The sequence below is a fragment of the Microtus ochrogaster genome, linkage group LG5 (assembly GCF_000317375.1).
Source record: "Microtus ochrogaster isolate Prairie Vole_2 linkage group LG5, MicOch1.0, whole genome shotgun sequence".
NCBI classification, from domain to species: Eukaryota; Metazoa; Chordata; class Mammalia; order Rodentia; family Cricetidae; genus Microtus; species Microtus ochrogaster.
The window spans coordinates 44,223,744-44,239,869 of NC_022031.1; the positions used below are offsets into that span (position 1 = coordinate 44,223,744).

The window sequence follows — 16,126 nt, forward strand, 5'->3', positions numbered from 1 at the left end:
CTCACGGAGATCCGCCTGCCTCTGCCTCCAGAGTGCTGGGATTAAAGGCGTGCGCCACCACCGCCCGGCAAGAGAAATGTTTTTATTCTTGAAAATTTGAGGCCTAAGGAGAAAGACGGTTTGAACACTTCCAAAGCCTCTGCCTATAGCTGCATGAACTGCAGGAATGATGTTGAGTGGTGGGCTGAATTGAGTCACTTCCAGTTCATCATTTATCCTGTTCCCCAATTCTTTACTGTTTGGTTATGTGGGCCCTCTATGTGTGTATAATGTTCAATGATTTCTGGAAGTGTTTGATGACTTCTCTTAGTTTTTTACATGATCCTTTTCCTCCTGTAGTTGGAGGATCTCAGGCAAAGACTCAAGGATCTGGAGGATAAGGAGAAGAAAGAAAACAAGAAAATGGCTGATGAGGATGCCTTGAGGAAGATCCGGGCAGTGGAGGAGCAGATTGAATACCTTCAGAAGAAGCTGGCCATGGCCAAGCAGGTGGGCATGCTTTTATTAACACGTAAGTGGAAATCTGAAAGGTATTTCTGTCAGTGAAGTTTGACTTTAATCCTACTCCTCTTTGTTCATAATTTTTATCATTTTCTTTGTTATTACATTGAAATTCTTGTCTGTCATCCTGCCCTTATTTTGTTTTGTGTATTTGGTGGTAGAGAATTTATTTTTACCTCCAGTGGACAAGCTGTTGCTTCAGACACTGCTTACTGAGGACATCTCTTTTCTCTGCTGGCTGGCACTGAGGGATATAGTGATTAGAAAAATGACAATTTTTTATCCTTTATGATTGTAGATGCAAAACTAATGCAGGTGAACAGAGGGAAGGCCTACTTTCCTCTGCTCATCCTTTGGCATGCAGGCAGATTTGTTAATTGGCCCCTCATTTTAGGAGGAAGAAGCTCTCCTCTCTGAGATGGATGTCACAGGACAGGCCTTTGAGGACATGCAGGAGCAGAACATCCGTTTGATGCAGCAGTTGCGGGAGAAGGATGATGCAAACTTCAAGCTAATGTCAGAGCGAATCAAATCCAATCAGATCCATAAGTTACTTAAAGAGGAGAAGGAGGAGTTGGCTGACCAGGTTTTGACCCTGAAGACCCAGGTAATCGGGTTGAGTCGAGTCCTTCGTTCTGTTGAAGTAGGGAGGTTTCTGCATGAAGACACCTGCAAAACTGATCATCATGGCTTCTCTGTGTGTGATAGAAATGCTGCAAATTAAAGTGTATGTTAAAGTCTCACGTGATGTCTTCTTCTGACCTGCTTGCTTTTGGATCTTGGGGTGAAAGCAGGCCAGAAGTGGATGTGTGATCTTACTTTCTACCTGTTGGGATTGTTTGACTCTACTTTGTGGTTGATTTTAAGAAAACGTCTACTTCAGAACCTCTAGCTGTTCTAAAGAAATGGAGTTAAATGTGGTTTGAGTTAAGTATTTATGTTCTGGTTGGAGTGACCATGTTTTGAGGAATAGTATAGCTACAGAAGATGAATATATGTAAATATGGTTTTCTATTCTATTTGGGAGCAATTTAGGCTCCCAAACTCTGAATATTCATGAACTATTTAATGTAAAAACTTGAAGCCAATAATTTCCTTGGATATATTTTTGAAAAGTTCATGGAAAAATTCAACAATAGCTTGACATTTCTGATATATTGTAATTTTTGAGGTAGTATGGATAAATAAAACATAACTGATTTTATTTTCCTACCTGCTTACATTAAAATCTGAGCTTTTTCCTTCACAGGTGGATGCCCAGTTACAGGTAGTAAGGAAACTGGAAGAGAAGGAGCACCTGCTTCAGAGTAACATCGGCACAGGGGAGAAGGAGCTGGGCCTTAGGACTCAGGCCTTGGAGATGAATAAGCGCAAGGTATGCTGGCCTCTGTAACCTGCCATGATGGTTGGATTCCAGGGGCAAGTAAGCAGAACCTGCCTGCAGAATTTAAGTTCACTCTGGATGCCATTCCCTCCCTAGAAGAAGGGATGATAAGATGATGTTTCTGCATTCCACGTAGGCAATGGAGGCAGCCCAGCTTGCAGATGATCTCAAAGCCCAGCTGGAACTGGCTCAGAAGAAGCTCCATGATTTTCAGGATGAAATCGTGGAAAACAGTGTCACCAAAGAAAAGGACTTATTCAATTTCAAACGAGCACAGGCAAGAGCAGTTGGCTTTGATTGTATTTACCTTTTCAGTGCTTTCTGAGGACTGTGGTGAGTGTTGAACACCATGAACGGCTAGGCTGAAGGGCCTTGTGGGAAAGGCCTCATGCTGTGTTCTCTAGATGTAAAACAGTAGCTATAAGATCTGTAAAGTGGTGAGCTGTGAAGTAGCAGTGCAGCTTCAGGAGGAGGCTCAGCTCTCACTCCTCTCCAGTTTCCCCATGCCAGCTGTTTCTAGGATGGCTCCTGTCCTCTTCCACAGGTCAGTCTTCAGTCCAGGTCTGCCTTCACCCTAAAATTCGTTACCACGAAATGAGGCAGCTTGCTCTCATGAGTTCGGGTTATGTTTTCACCTGACTGAATGTGCCTTCATTGGTGCAGTTCTAAGTTGTGGATAGGAATAGGGTTGTCTGTTCTGAAACGGGCATTTGCAAATTCCTACATTCCTAAAGATAATCGGACATGAAAGGACAGAAGGTTCTTTGTTTCTATAATAGAAAGGTCAAGTTGAAGAAATTATTTCTGAAAAAAAAAACAAAACAAAACAAAAAACTGGTAGGTCTGGGAAATGTGTCTACTGTGTTTACTGTCTTGCTTGCTGCAGGAGGACATATCTAGGCTTCGAAGGAAGCTGGAGACCACCAAGAAGCCGGACAATGTGCCCAAGTGTGATGAGATTCTGATGGAGGAGATAAAGGACTACAAGGTTAGAACAACTGACTCGGTGGCATCTTTGTTTGTCAGGGTCTGAAGTGGTGTCTAATGTACTGAGAGAGTAGTCGCTGACTTCACACAAAGGCAGAAGGGATGGGTCTGCTGGAGCACTGAGAGAGCAGTAGACACCTTCACATGAAGGCAAGCAGAGAATGGTTTATTCTTTTAGGGGAAAACAGTGCTGTTTCCTAAAGCTCAGTAGTCTTATTTTTTTGCTTATATTATAGCCATTTGGGACATGAGCTTTATGGTTCCTCAGACTCTGATTTTTTTCTTTTTCAGGCGCGGCTGACCTGCCCCTGCTGTAACATGCGTAAAAAGGATGCAGTGCTTACCAAATGTTTCCATGTTTTCTGCTTTGAGTGTGTGAAGACTCGCTACGACACTCGCCAGCGCAAGTGTCCCAAGTGTAATGCTGCTTTTGGTGCCAATGATTTCCATCGCATCTACATTGGTTGATCACGGTCAAGAAAGAGGAGCTGGCTAGGCAAGCACTTACTCATTAACCACCAGGCCTCCACCTCTTCTCTCCTTGACAGTTGGCCAACTCCCTGGCTTCTCAGACTTTGTCCAGGCTCTCCTCTCCAGGAACTAGAGAACATTAATGAAAAAGACCTCAAGGCTTAAAGGTTTTAGAATGAACTAGAAGCTACTGCTGTTTGTCTTCCCTACCAGCTTTGTTTGTGTACTCCAGATTTTTCAGCGTTTACTTCTTGGGACTCTCCTATTAACTTGGATTGCCCATTCTTCCTGAAGAAGTCAGGCTGATAGTTTTGACATTGGGGAGGGATACAGGTAGTGTGAACATGCTATTATGGAGGAGAGAGCTTTTTAGAAATAAGCTTTCTATGGGCCCAGACTTCTTGATTTGTGTAGTAAGCCTTTTCTTAACCTAACTTTGGTTATAAAATGGTATAATTATGATAATCTCTCCTGGAAGGTTTGAAGCCTTAATGAAATTATATCCAGGATAATTCAATCCATTCCCCACTTCTACCAAAGTGACTTTTAGGGTCACGTGGATTTCTCACTAAAGTTATTTATGTTTTAACTATTTAGATAGTTAATAGCTTTTTTAATTTCTTAAGGCCAGAATAATTTCAAACTGATAGCCCCTATGTTTTTTACTGAAATCGGAATCAGAATCTAAGAAGCATCTGAAATGAGATTATGAAGAGATCTGGGTAGTCTGGGAATGTGACCCAGGGAGGTGTTGGTGAGCTATGAATTACTCTTATCCTTCTCTCAAGAGGGATTGCACCATCCCTGTTTTCCAGAAGATTCTCAGTAATGTTTCTATAGGATTTTAATATATTCCACATACTACAATTAAAGCAGGACTCAGTTTGTTTTTGTGTTTGTGTGGTTTTTTTTTGTTTTTTGTTTGTTACGAATAGTTGATTTTATTATACCTGCTGTTCCAAAACTGAATTTTTAAGATAAGGTCTCTTGCTATGTAACCTAGACTGGCCTAGAATCGCAGCCATTCCCGTTCCTCAGCCTTGCTGGAGCTAAGATTAGGGATCTGTACCACCATGCCCCAGTGAAATGGATTCTTTTGAATAGAACTAATAAAATTAAGAGACTGGCTGTGTTCCCAGTATTTATCTTTTTGATTGAGTTAGTTTTCACTCTTCCCAGTTGTTTGGAATCATACTGACTACCTAAAAGGGAGCATGTTGCTTTGTCTTCAGCACCTCGGCTGTGTTTTAATCTACTGCTATTTCAGCCAGTAATTATGACTCCACAGTTTTCTGTGGCAAAGGTGCTCAGGGCACAGTCTGGTGGGAATTCCATTCCCATGGACACCTGCTCTGTCACTGCCGCTAAAGATTTAGCTTTAGCTAAATCTCTATTATTCTAAATATAAGTAAGACTTGAGATTAAAAGTCGAGTGAAAACCTGCCAGCTCAGAGAGGCTGAGTAGCACCTAGCTTAACTCTCCTTATTGGCGTCTCCCAAGAGGACCCATCTTTCCACTCAGCAAAACACAAAAGACACACCACTCAAACCCTCCCACTACTTCAGAGCATCTCTGTCTCTCCCACATGCCCACTGAGACTCTGTGATTACTTTCTGTCAGCTAGTTGTTCGCTCAGCCTCCTGACCCAAGATTTATTTTATTTAATTAGTGCAAATGCTAACTTGGGGTGTATGGTGTGATCAAATGTCCCCCAACAGGAGAGACTACAGCTCACTGTGGAGGTAAGACGTAGTTTTCTCCTAGTGGGCTTTGGGGTGTGAACTTTGAGTTTTTTTAGAAACTAGCAAAGCAGAAGTTTTCTCTGCCTGATAAAGGGGTTATATAGAGTGGATCCTTTTTAATCAATACCTGGCCTAGATAATGGTCAAGGGCATGTTCTCTGTCCTCAGCAGCTGTCGTCATTAGGTCTTCCTGAATCCCACCGTCATGTGGTAGGGATTCTGTGAACAACGGGAGGTCAAGATGATGGCAGGGAAATCCACAGAGACAGCTAATGAGCTCCTGGGACCTCACGGGCTCCAGATGGACAGCTAGGGAGCCTGCAAGTGGGTGACAGTCGTGTGACTTGGTCTGCTTGTAGGGCCCCTGGCAGTGGGACCAGAATCTATCCCTGGTGCTTAAGCCTGCTTTTTGGAGCCCATTCCCTGTAGTGAGATGCCATGCTCAGCCTTGATGCAGGAGTTGGGGGGAGGGGCTTGTTCTGCCTCAACTGATTGCACCAGGCTTTGTTGATTCCCCATGGGAGGCCTTACCCCATTGGGAGGAGTGGGCTGGGGGTTTGGAAGGAGGGTAGGAAGGGGGAACTATGGTTGGTATGTAAAATGAATAAAAAATTCAAAATAAGAAAAATTGACTCAAGTAAGTAGGAACCAAAGAAACTGTTGGTTTCTGTGTGTTGAATTGAATTTACACAGTGAAGAAATCCTTGGTGTGGAAAAAAATATTTTGATTTAAATGTTTGGAATACTAATTGTCCCATGATAAATAAAGCTTAGCTTTACCTTCCAAGGATTTCTGTTCAGCTTTGGTCCCTTCCTGACATTAGCTGTTAAGGTCTTATAACCTGTTTCACATTTATTATTGAGATTGGGATTTAGAAAGGGCAGTGTTTTAACACCTTAATCCCCAACATGTAGCAGAGACACAAGGTGCTCAGTAAAGTTGTTTGAACAATTCAGCTCTCTTGCTTTTATGCCAGCTGTTCAGAAGTCTCTTATTGTACACGTGTGTGAATTGAAGCCTTATTTTCTCTCTCTTTCAAAGTGCTTTTCTTTATATATTGGAATAAACTCTTTAAATTTCAAATATTTATGATGGAAAGTTTATGACGTGCATGTGCAGCGGATGTCATCGTTGCTGCTGTAAGACTTGATGTGCATTTAAAATTTGCTTTGTGTAAATATGTGTATGATGAGTGCGTGTGTAGGTATGTGTGTTTGACACTGCGTGTGTGGGGAGGTTGGAGGGCAGCAGGTGTCAGTTCTGGCCTTCCACCTTGTTTGAGACAGGTCTTGTTTGCAAGGCTAGCTGGCATGTTAGCTTCCCGAGAGTCCTGTGTCTGCCTTTCATCTTGCCGTAGGAGCATTGGGATTACAGATCCCTGCTACTCCATCTGGTGTCCACATCTCTTTGGGGATCTGAACTCAGATTCTCCTGCATGCACCTCAGTCACTTTACCCACTGCCTCACCTCTCTGGCCCTGATGTGCATTCCTTTATAAAATATAGCACGTTGTGTTGCCAGATTGTAGCTCTCATACACAACTAGATTGAGCCCTATGGGTCCCTGAGTTAAGAATCCCCCGTTACCTTGCTGTCACCAACAGCTTGTCCCCATACTAGGGCCCCAGAATGAACGGATGAATGATGCAAAACATCTTGGGGAAGTTGGCAGTTTTATTGTGTTATGGTAAGCTTATACTTTATTATATTCGATTTGGTTATATTTCAAAAGAATGTATGTAGAGACTATGTCAGGCTAGAAGATTCAGGAAGGCAAGTTTGCAAGCTGCTGAAATGGCTTGGACTGTCAGAAACTGCCTGCATGCCTGTAGGGCTGCTGAGTGGTTTGAAACTGTTGGTCCCAATGCTTGGCAGGCCTTAGAAAGCAGAGCAAATGCAGGTGGACTGTTTTTGTGAGGCTTGGGTGGCTACAGTCTTGAGTCTGCTGGACCAGTGCAAGCACAGTTGTCATTTCAGCTTCGCTCTGATCTATAGAGCCGGTGGTCAGGCCGAGGCTTGGGTCAGAGTAAGACAGATTAGGGGCACTGAGGAGGGAGATGCAGGCACCGACCAAAGTGCTAACGGTGCTGCATTGTGGCTGTGCTGTTTGCACACTCACCTCTGCTCCTGTTGCTAGCTGTGCGACCCGCTCGTGTCTGATCGCAAAGTCTCTCTGACTTGTTTTTTCCGGCCTGTAAAGTAGTATTTAATTATTCTACACTACATCAGAAGTGTTTAGTATCAGATGATTATAAGCTGATCACATGATTAAATGAGCCCATGTCTTATAAATCCTGGAAAGATCAATCGCGAGAACGTCCCTCAAGGCTAAGACCATACCTGCCCTTTCCATTGCTCTGTTTTAGCTGTGCTTGTTGAATTACTAAAGGAAGATGATTGGGGCAGTTGTTAGAGATCTTAAAAAGTGTGTTTTTTAAAATTTACTTGTTTGTTTATTTCTTTAAATTTTCCCTGTAATGTCTTTCTCATGTGAAGATGTTTCTGCTTCCTAATGCCCAGGCTCTGCATTCTCTCAGCATATCTTGTGCTGCTATGGACTAGACCAAAGAAACATGCATACGTCACCTAAGTCTTGCATTAGTGGGGCTCCTGTGAAAAGGGACTGGTGTTTTACCAGCCTTTGAATCCCCCCAAATGCCAGCAACACGACCAAAAGTGAAGTTTCTATCTGAACATTTATTCCACAGTTATAGAAACTGAAGATGGAAAAGACCCGAGGACATCTGGTCCATCCCCGTGGTTGTACAAGAAAAGTGGCTGGAGCAAAACAGCCTGTTGACGTCATGCTCACAAGACAGCATTTCAGTTCTTGGAGCGGAGCGGTTGCACACACACTGTAATGAAGACACAGAGCAAATACTCTTCACAGACCTTAGGAAATACTTAGAAGCACTTCATTTTCATAAAATGATTGGCAACGAAATGAAAGAGAGTGTGGGAGTTCCTAGATAGGATGTGTTTGACAGGAGTGGGAGAGTGGGTGGAGGAAAGGCAGAACAAAACAATGCAGGTGGTTTAGTGGCTTTAATGACTAGAAAAGCAATTTCTGCTGAAGACTGAGTGGATTTTCAGGGTTGCCTTTCCAAAGATGAGAGGAGAAGAAACTGTAAAGTAGCTTCTTTTCCTTTCTTGATCCACACAAAGGGGTGCTCAGCTATGCCCCAAGGCTCTAGCAGATCCAACACCAAAGAGAGGAGTTACCCCAATGATGTATTTCTGGTCTGCATGGCTCCGCGTACCATTTCTCAGCGGGAAGGGAAGCAGCCTTTCCTGAACAGGGTTTGTGCAGATCTTATGTATAATAGGAAATCCTGGCACACTACAGACCCTACCTTCTTAGGTCTGTGTGGCTGCCTCCTTGTCTGTCCCAGCTGCTCTAACTTGTTTGCATCGTTGGAGGAGCACTCTTTTGTCTCTTGTGGCAAGTGCACTGTGGAACCCTTAGTCAAACAAACCAGCTTATAGCCAGTCATGCTTAGTGTGCTTCCCATGCCAGGCCACCTTGGAGAATGGGTCACATCCCCTTGAAATGCGGGACAGTTGACCATACTCCAGGTTTGCCAGTTCAAGAGCCTGGATGGGAAAAGAGGATCTCCTGATCCCATGAAATGGGAGTTCAGGAGGCAAGGCTGAAGCCCCCAGCTCATTCCAACAGCCGTGCCCCTGAAAGCTTTCCTCTGTGAGCCCCAGGGGGAGGTGAGGGAACTGAGGGAGGCAGAGCAGAAGAAAGGTTTGGAAGGACTCTCCCTTTCGTGAAATCTTTGTACAAAACACAGCACTGTTTCACAGGTTGCAAAACACTTCAAATTACTACCATTAAAAATTTTGCTATTTATCATGAAAACTGCTTCACAAGCAATTATGTGTTTTCTTCACCCAGGACATTGAAAGCATTTTAAGCAGTGCTGACAGCAGTAAGCCTCCTTTACTCTTGTTGCATCCTGGCCATGTTATTGGCCAAGTGCACTGGTTCTCTGCTCTGCAATGCGATCACCACTACTCAGAATGCCTCAGTAGAGAAGCGTAAGAGAAAGCAGATATACAAAAATTCCAACTTACAAAACAGATACGTTAAGGGAGAATCGGTTGCATTACAAAAGGATTCTTTACAAAAGAATTCACCTCTGTGTTCCCTTACATAGCCAGCCTCTCAAATATAGTCAGAATGTGAGTTGCTGCACAAATGTCCATGTACCACAAGAGCATGGTTGTCATGTGAACTGACGTACACTGTGCATCAGCCTTGCAGGCTGAGCAAGTATCAGGGATGCTCAGAGCAGTGGCCCCAGGGCATTAACAGGTGGGAATGGCTGAGGGATGGAACCTGCCAAACAGCTGAGGCCTGCTGGGGGGAGAGTACAGGAGGGAATGAGGGCATTGTAGAGCATGTTGTCCTCTTCTGTTTCCGGGCATACTTCTCCCTCGCTTGGAATGTTTAATCTTCGAGGCTGCTGTCTTGTTTTTACAGCCCCCCTGCCTCTTGAATATCTGAGCTTCCTTGCACTCCTAGGTTTACCTAGCCATTGAGCTCATTGCTCAGGTGTTCTGCTTACAACTTAGGACACTATCTTCATCTAGGGATCTGTGTAGCTCTTGGTGGAGCACAGACATTGTGTCCCTAAGTGGGAGGAGTTTTATGATGGAAGCCCCATTTAACAATCTGAACACTTTTTTTTTTTGGCACAATATTGTGCATTCATTGTAGACTTTAACCGAGCAAGCAAGTCCAGAGACGATGAAGCAGCATTGACCAACAGGAAAGTCTACTTCTAAATGGAAGCCTGGTGTTAAGGTGGGAATGTGGAAACCATCAGTAAGTAACAAAAAGAGACAGGCGCTTCCTTCCTTCTCATGTGCTGGAGGTAGCCGGGCTTCCAGAGCAGTGATTCTCTGAGAGGAACTTTAGGACTGTGTTCTGGGGTGCTGGCCCACCAGTAGACCCTCCCAATGTAACTCCTGGCAATCGGCAGTCTGATGAGCCTTAGATGATTGCCTGGCCTATCATTTGGGAACGGATAGGAAGTCTAGAGATCTCACGGTTCTTTGCTTTCTGCATGCCAAGCAAGCATGTGACTAAAAAGTGATGCCTAAGCAGAGGGAATGCTAGGTTAATTATATCCACTCGTGAGGGCATTATATGGAGGCAGGAGGATAATTGGACTCAAACTGACCTTAGTTCGTAAGAGACCAGAAAGTATAAGGATGGGGAGATGCTGAAGCAGAGCAGACTCCAGTATTTGGCTTTTGTGATGTTCACAAACCTCTTGTGGCTTCTGGAGTCCCTCAGGCTAAGAGAGGGGACCACTGATCTGAAAACAGCTTCCCATGTGGTGTGCAGAATATTTCCTTTAAGAGTGTCGGCTCCCAGACCCTGTCACAGGCTTTAACTAGGGGGTAGCACAGGTTCCTGTTAATTATATAGCCTTGCTCTGCTTCTCTCTCCTTTATAAAAGGCACACGCTATGGTGGGGATGCTTAGTTACGTTAGAAGGATAGTGCAACACATTCTTTAGCCAAATTGCCTTTCTGGCCCAGAGCTTTATTTTAAACACACCTTGTGCATTGTTAATACCCCATCTGCCTGCCCTCTGTTGCCGCTCCATGCTTCCCTTTCTCTTTCAGAGCGGCGTGTCAACATGTTTCTACTAAACGTTAGCTGGGATGGGCTCAGAGATCCAGAACTGCTCGAGCAAGTGGTGCTACCTTAGCCAGTCATCCCTTGCTTGTAATTCTGAGCTCTGTTCAATATTTTTTTTTTTAATTAATGTATCTGCTCTGCCCCAGTTTTCCTGGCTCCTAACCTGCTTTTTCAGAAGGTAAGATCAAATCTAGATTGGGAAGTTGTATCAAACCTGCAAACCTGGGCAATTCTATTCTGTAATAATATCAAAAACCAACCCAGTAAGACACAGGTATGCGCGACAATTTTTATCTCTTGTTGACGTGCAGAGAATGGGCTAAAAACCGCAAAGATTACTGTGGCACCAGGGGAAAAGGCTGACTGACAGGAGCCAGAGTTCTCTGGCTGCTCACTGATCCTGTGTGCAGACTTTAGCCCTGACTAACTCTAGGTTCCTACTATGGAAAAGATTCCTACCCTGGAGACCTGGGGGGGCACGTGTGGCACGTGTGGGAATTGCCGCTGCTGCTGCTGCTGCTGCATGTGAGGCCAAGAACCGCACACTTCATTACCGGACCCCACAGAGTTGTCAGTCCATACAAAAGAGCTTTACAAAGTGCCTCGAGGGCTTCCGAATACCGAGAGCTGAGGAAGGGGAGCAGTGGCACTGCCTAGGATTCGCAAGTCCGGTTTGTCCTTTGGTACTCCTCCAGCTCTGTTTTCCTGCTTACAGCCAACTGCAGCTCCTGGCGGATCACTTGGATCTGCTTCTCCAACTCGGAGAGTTCCTGCATCACCGAGTTCCGAGTGACATTGAGAGAGTCTGCTTTCCCGTTGGTGGTCAGTGAGGCAGGGAGCTCTCTTCTCCTTGGAGGGAGAGGGATGTCCTGGTGGGTCTGGGTACCCATCTGGTTTTGTCCTTCCTTGTCACTAAAGATGTATTTCCGTTGGTTGTCATGACTCAGATTAGAAGTATTCCACACCATGAGCTGCTGGGGTCCCATGTTGGACCTAGGAAACAGAGACAATTCAGAGTCCCCTTCTGTCCCGCATCCCCATCATCTCCAGCTCCTATGTGAACAACAGAGAACTAGCTGTGTTTGTAGAAATGAAGTCACCAAGCCATGAGTAGACCGCCTGCTTAGAGCACCGTGGGGAAAATAGGAGCCATGAACTGAATTGAGTCTCAAAAGGCCTTATGTTGCTTTGACACAGGAATTGATGTCTTCTGGTGAAATGAGAAATGGTGCAACGTCTTATGAATTATTTAAAGAATCTCTGTGTGTGCGCACGCACACACACTTGCATGAGAGAGGGAGCTAGAGAGAGATACAAATATGTAGGTGGACAGGTTCATTGCAAGGATAAACACATGTTGAGGCCATAACAAGATATCCTGTGTTTCCCTCTATCACCTTTTACTGTATTATTGCTTTAGACAGGGTCCACAAACTTACCATTCTAGCTAGGCTGGCCAGCCAACAAGATCTCAGAATCTGCCTGTCCCATCCCCCAATACTGGGGTTACAGGCACATGTAGTCATGTTGAGCTTTAACTTGGGTGATGGGGATTCAGCCAGGTCCTCTTGCTTGCAAAGCAAGTACTCTTTCTTGCAGAGCCATCTTTCCCACACCTGGGTACATTTTCATACCCTACCTTCAAGCAGTGCTCAGAAAGCAGAAAGTAGTGCTGCCTGGAGATGTCCTATGGCTATAGAGATTAATAAAAGTGAGAAATCTTTGTTCAGATGTAGTACTCTGAGCCCTGGTTTGTTATTTTATGGCTGACTTTTATCCCTTCTAGGCTGTACAGGGCTTTGGGGAGAGTAAAGGCGTATTAGTGTTTCTCACTACAGGGGTGGTTTTGTGCAGATGGAGAATGACAAGCTTGATGCTTGAAAACAAACAAAAATAAGAACACCCTTGATCCTTGCTGAGGTGCCGATGACCTGAATGGATTTACAGTTCCTTCCTGCTTACATATATCACTTGCCACTATCATGGACACTTGGCTGTAGGGTGCTGGATGGATATGGGAGGGAGCTGGGCAAGTTTCTAAATACACCTTGACAGCTGGGTGCAATGAGAAGAGTATCTCGCTGTCAGAATAGGTTAGTCTAAGAAGTATGACTGCTAATTCCTTTTCACTCTGGAGGAGGAGGAGGAAGATTGTGACCATGTGGTACAGCACAATAGGAAACCCCTATTAAATCCCTGTGTTTTGTTCCCATAAAACTGAGTCAACTTTATTCCTGAACTCCTAATTGCCTGGGAGAGTCAGAGTGGAGGCCCTGGAGTTGGAAAGACATGGGGAGAGGAAATGAATTCTGGAAGTAGTTACATAGTTGAGAACAAAACAAAAAGACTTAATAGGATGGTTCTGTGTTGCTTTGCTCAGTAGATTGCCAAGGAGGTTTAATCCTTCATTCCACGGCTTCTTTCCTTGGTGTATGAGGTCTAGTTTATAAGATTGTTGGTTTGAAGCAAGGTCTCACTCTGTAGCCCAGGCTGGCCTGGAACTCATTATATAGTCCACATTAGTCTTGAGCCAATAGTAATTCATTTGCCTTCATCTCCCAAGTGCTGAAATCTACAGTCAAAAGCCACCCCCTTGGCTCTGGTCTCATGATTTATTTGGTTTGGGTACTAAGAAGGCTGAGAGATTTCAAGACTATACTTCTAAGGACCCTGCACACTGTCATTCTCAAATCCCTGCAGATACCATGTGAGTCCTCATTGACCTGTTGATGGGTGGCAGACATGGAGAAGGTCCACAGGCTTCCTAGTTGACCCAGCAGAGGACAATTGATCAGACAGTCCTTAGCTGCTTTCTCCCATCCCCCGCCCCCCAGTTCCCCAACCTGGCTACCGATATCTGCATGAGCCAGCTGATCTATAGATGAGTAAGAAATTCACTGTTGGTAGTGAGTATTGGCGTGACTGCTCACACAGCAGAAGCTGACTAAAACTTGCCCAGGGCATTAACACAGGCACTGCAAACTTCCTGCTCACTCCTTACCTTGTTGAAGCTCTAGAAAGCCCTAGAGCTCACTTTTCCTGTGCTGTGGTCCGGGGGAAAGTGCTACAGTGACTCTACCTCAGCCACTTCCCTGACCTTAGACTATTAGAGAAGATATGATTGGATAGAGGCTTCCTTCTGACCTTTAAGTTTTCACATTGAGTAAATCATGAATCACAGATGAAAACTCTCTTGGAATATCCATTAACATGCATTAAAATTTGACTCGGTCCCATGACCTAGGATTTCGCCAAGCCACTAGTCTCCTGTTAGTCTTTCATTCACCTGGCCCTCCAAATTCATGCAATAAATACAGAGAATAGAGCAGGATGTCATCAAAATGGCATGGACATTTGCATTTTCTTTCAGGAGCGGAAAGAAAGGCTGTTTCTAAGTCAGGAAGCCTAACTCTAGTACTGTAGAATGACTGACGGTGGGAAAACACCAAGAGTCGAGTTGTCTGCTCCGTTTATTAAGCCTCTCTAAGGTAACGGAGAGAGTAGCTGTGACCTGACTAGTCTGTAGCATGTCACTAGCAGACTTGCACTGTCAGGGGCTACCATACTGACAGCCAGATGATGGGTCATTCTGTGACCGTGAATGATTCTGACAAGTTAGATACAACCCAGAGAGCAGGAACGAGAGCAGCCACAGAGGAGAGCCAACCTAGACGAGAATCCTGCTGGATACCATTTTCCTTCTGGACAAATGAGAGGTGCTAGTGTCAGATTTTAAACTACCCAGAAATCCCAGCTTTGAGCTAATGATGCGCCACCAGTTCTCAAAGCCAATGCCCTCCCTCAGGTCTCGGGGAATGCGGGAGATCCAGGAGGGCAGCCCCGGGCAGCTGCGGCCGAGGCCAATAAGCAGGGGACCCTAAGTGCTTCTGACATCTTCAGTCACCTTGAATAAGGACACAGACATCCATGTTCTGGCTGTAGTGAAGGTGTGTACCTCTGAGGCATTTAATTTCTTTTCCTATTAGTGAATACCTTATCTAAGGAGTCACGAGAATGTTGGAAAGTGGACTTAGTAGGGCATCTCTGAAGCATGTTTTGCATTTTTCCAGGAGTGCTGGAGAGGTGAGAAATAGAAACATGCCTGGAAGGCATTCCAAGTTGGGGAAAAAAATGAATGCCTGTTGCACCCACGCAAATCACTGCACATAGACATAGATATACACTGAAATGCAACCTAGGCAAAATATGGACAAGTTTAACAATGGAGGTAGGGACTACAGAGCCTGGCATCTGAGTACAGCCCCATCTTCAACATTTAACAATATGTGTTACTTGTGCCTCAGACTCCTCATCTGTGAAACAGGTGAAAAGGTATCCACTCCCTAGAGCTGTTATAAGCTATAAAGGAGATAGTAAGCTCAGTCCTGAAATCAAAGCAAATGTCGAATAAATACTAGCAAGTATTTGTTTATTTTCTGTTTTGTTTGATTATAACTGAAAATCCATAATTTATATTAATTTTGTTTATCAACGGATTTCTCAAACTTGGTCTGAATACTTATTTAGAGGTAGCTTCCTCTTTGAATATGGGATATTATCACGTGATCACATGTCTAAACTCTTATTTTACCAAGGGCTTTAGCAACAGCTTTGACCTCTTACCTCTTTTCCACACGCTTTGTCTTGAAACGTGGCTGCTTTTCTTCTACAAATGACGTGTTTAATGCCCTGTGCAATCTCTGGTAGGAAAAACAGATTCATAGAGATCATTTGGAAAGTGTGTATCAGGGGGAAAAAAATCCCTGCTTGGGGTCTGACAGACCATATCTGGTGACTACAAACCATGGCTTCCTTAACCCAAATTTCAGGCATGCATGAAATTAGGTCAACATTCAGTAAAACATCACAAGGTAACAAGGATTCTAAGTTATAGCTTGTTATTTCTAGAAGGAGGAGAAATGCTCTGGATGGTGAAATGGTATGTGATAACAAGGCTTCTAAGTTATAGGTTATTGTTTCTAGAAGGAAGAGAAGTGCTTTGGTTGGTAAGATGCTATGTTATACAAAGAAGTGACAACTGGCAGCTCCTGTGTGATACAAAGCCTTGTACAGTTGTCAGAGTTGAGTCAAAAGCGACCAATCCAAGGAAGGAAAGCTGGCCTCCTGGGAGTTTAACAGTATTAGCATACAACAGAGAAGATCACTTGTCTGCAGGCTCCAAGGAGACCAACGATTTCCCAGAAAGTATGAAGAATGGGGTTCAACTGTGAGAAAATTATCTGTTTAGAAAACAGATAATATGACCAAAAATATAATGACCAAACACACCACACACACACACACACACACACACACACACACACACACACACACACACACAGAGAGAGAGAGAGAGAGAGAGAGAGAGAGAGAGAGAGAGA

General features: G+C 44.3%; 2 protein-coding genes across 3 annotated transcripts in view; one reads left to right on the forward strand and one right to left on the reverse strand.

The window, feature by feature from the left end:
- The window catches only part of Rnf20 (ring finger protein 20), a 24,775-nt gene extending 18,978 nt beyond the window's left edge, over positions 1-5,797 (forward strand). For both annotated transcript variants that reach the window (XM_013351890.2, XM_026786693.1), the window contains exons 16-21: positions 340-489; positions 896-1,108; positions 1,751-1,876; positions 2,022-2,162; positions 2,772-2,873; positions 3,164-5,797. In XM_013351890.2, coding sequence (XP_013207344.1) covers positions 340-489; positions 896-1,108; positions 1,751-1,876; positions 2,022-2,162; positions 2,772-2,873; positions 3,164-3,340 — 909 coding nt within the window. In that variant the 3' untranslated portion in view covers positions 3,341-5,797. The remainder of the gene's footprint in view (positions 1-339; positions 490-895; positions 1,109-1,750; positions 1,877-2,021; positions 2,163-2,771; positions 2,874-3,163) is intronic.
- Positions 5,798-7,763: 1,966 nt separating this feature from the next.
- Grin3a (glutamate ionotropic receptor NMDA type subunit 3A) overlaps positions 7,764-16,126 on the reverse strand; it is a 185,111-nt gene continuing 176,748 nt past the window's right edge. Inside the window, exons 8-9 of the mRNA XM_005362179.3 lie at positions 15,369-15,445; positions 7,764-11,738 (exon numbers count right to left, since the gene is read on the reverse strand). Coding sequence (XP_005362236.1) covers positions 11,399-11,738; positions 15,369-15,445 — 417 coding nt within the window. The 3' untranslated portion in view covers positions 7,764-11,398. The remainder of the gene's footprint in view (positions 11,739-15,368; positions 15,446-16,126) is intronic.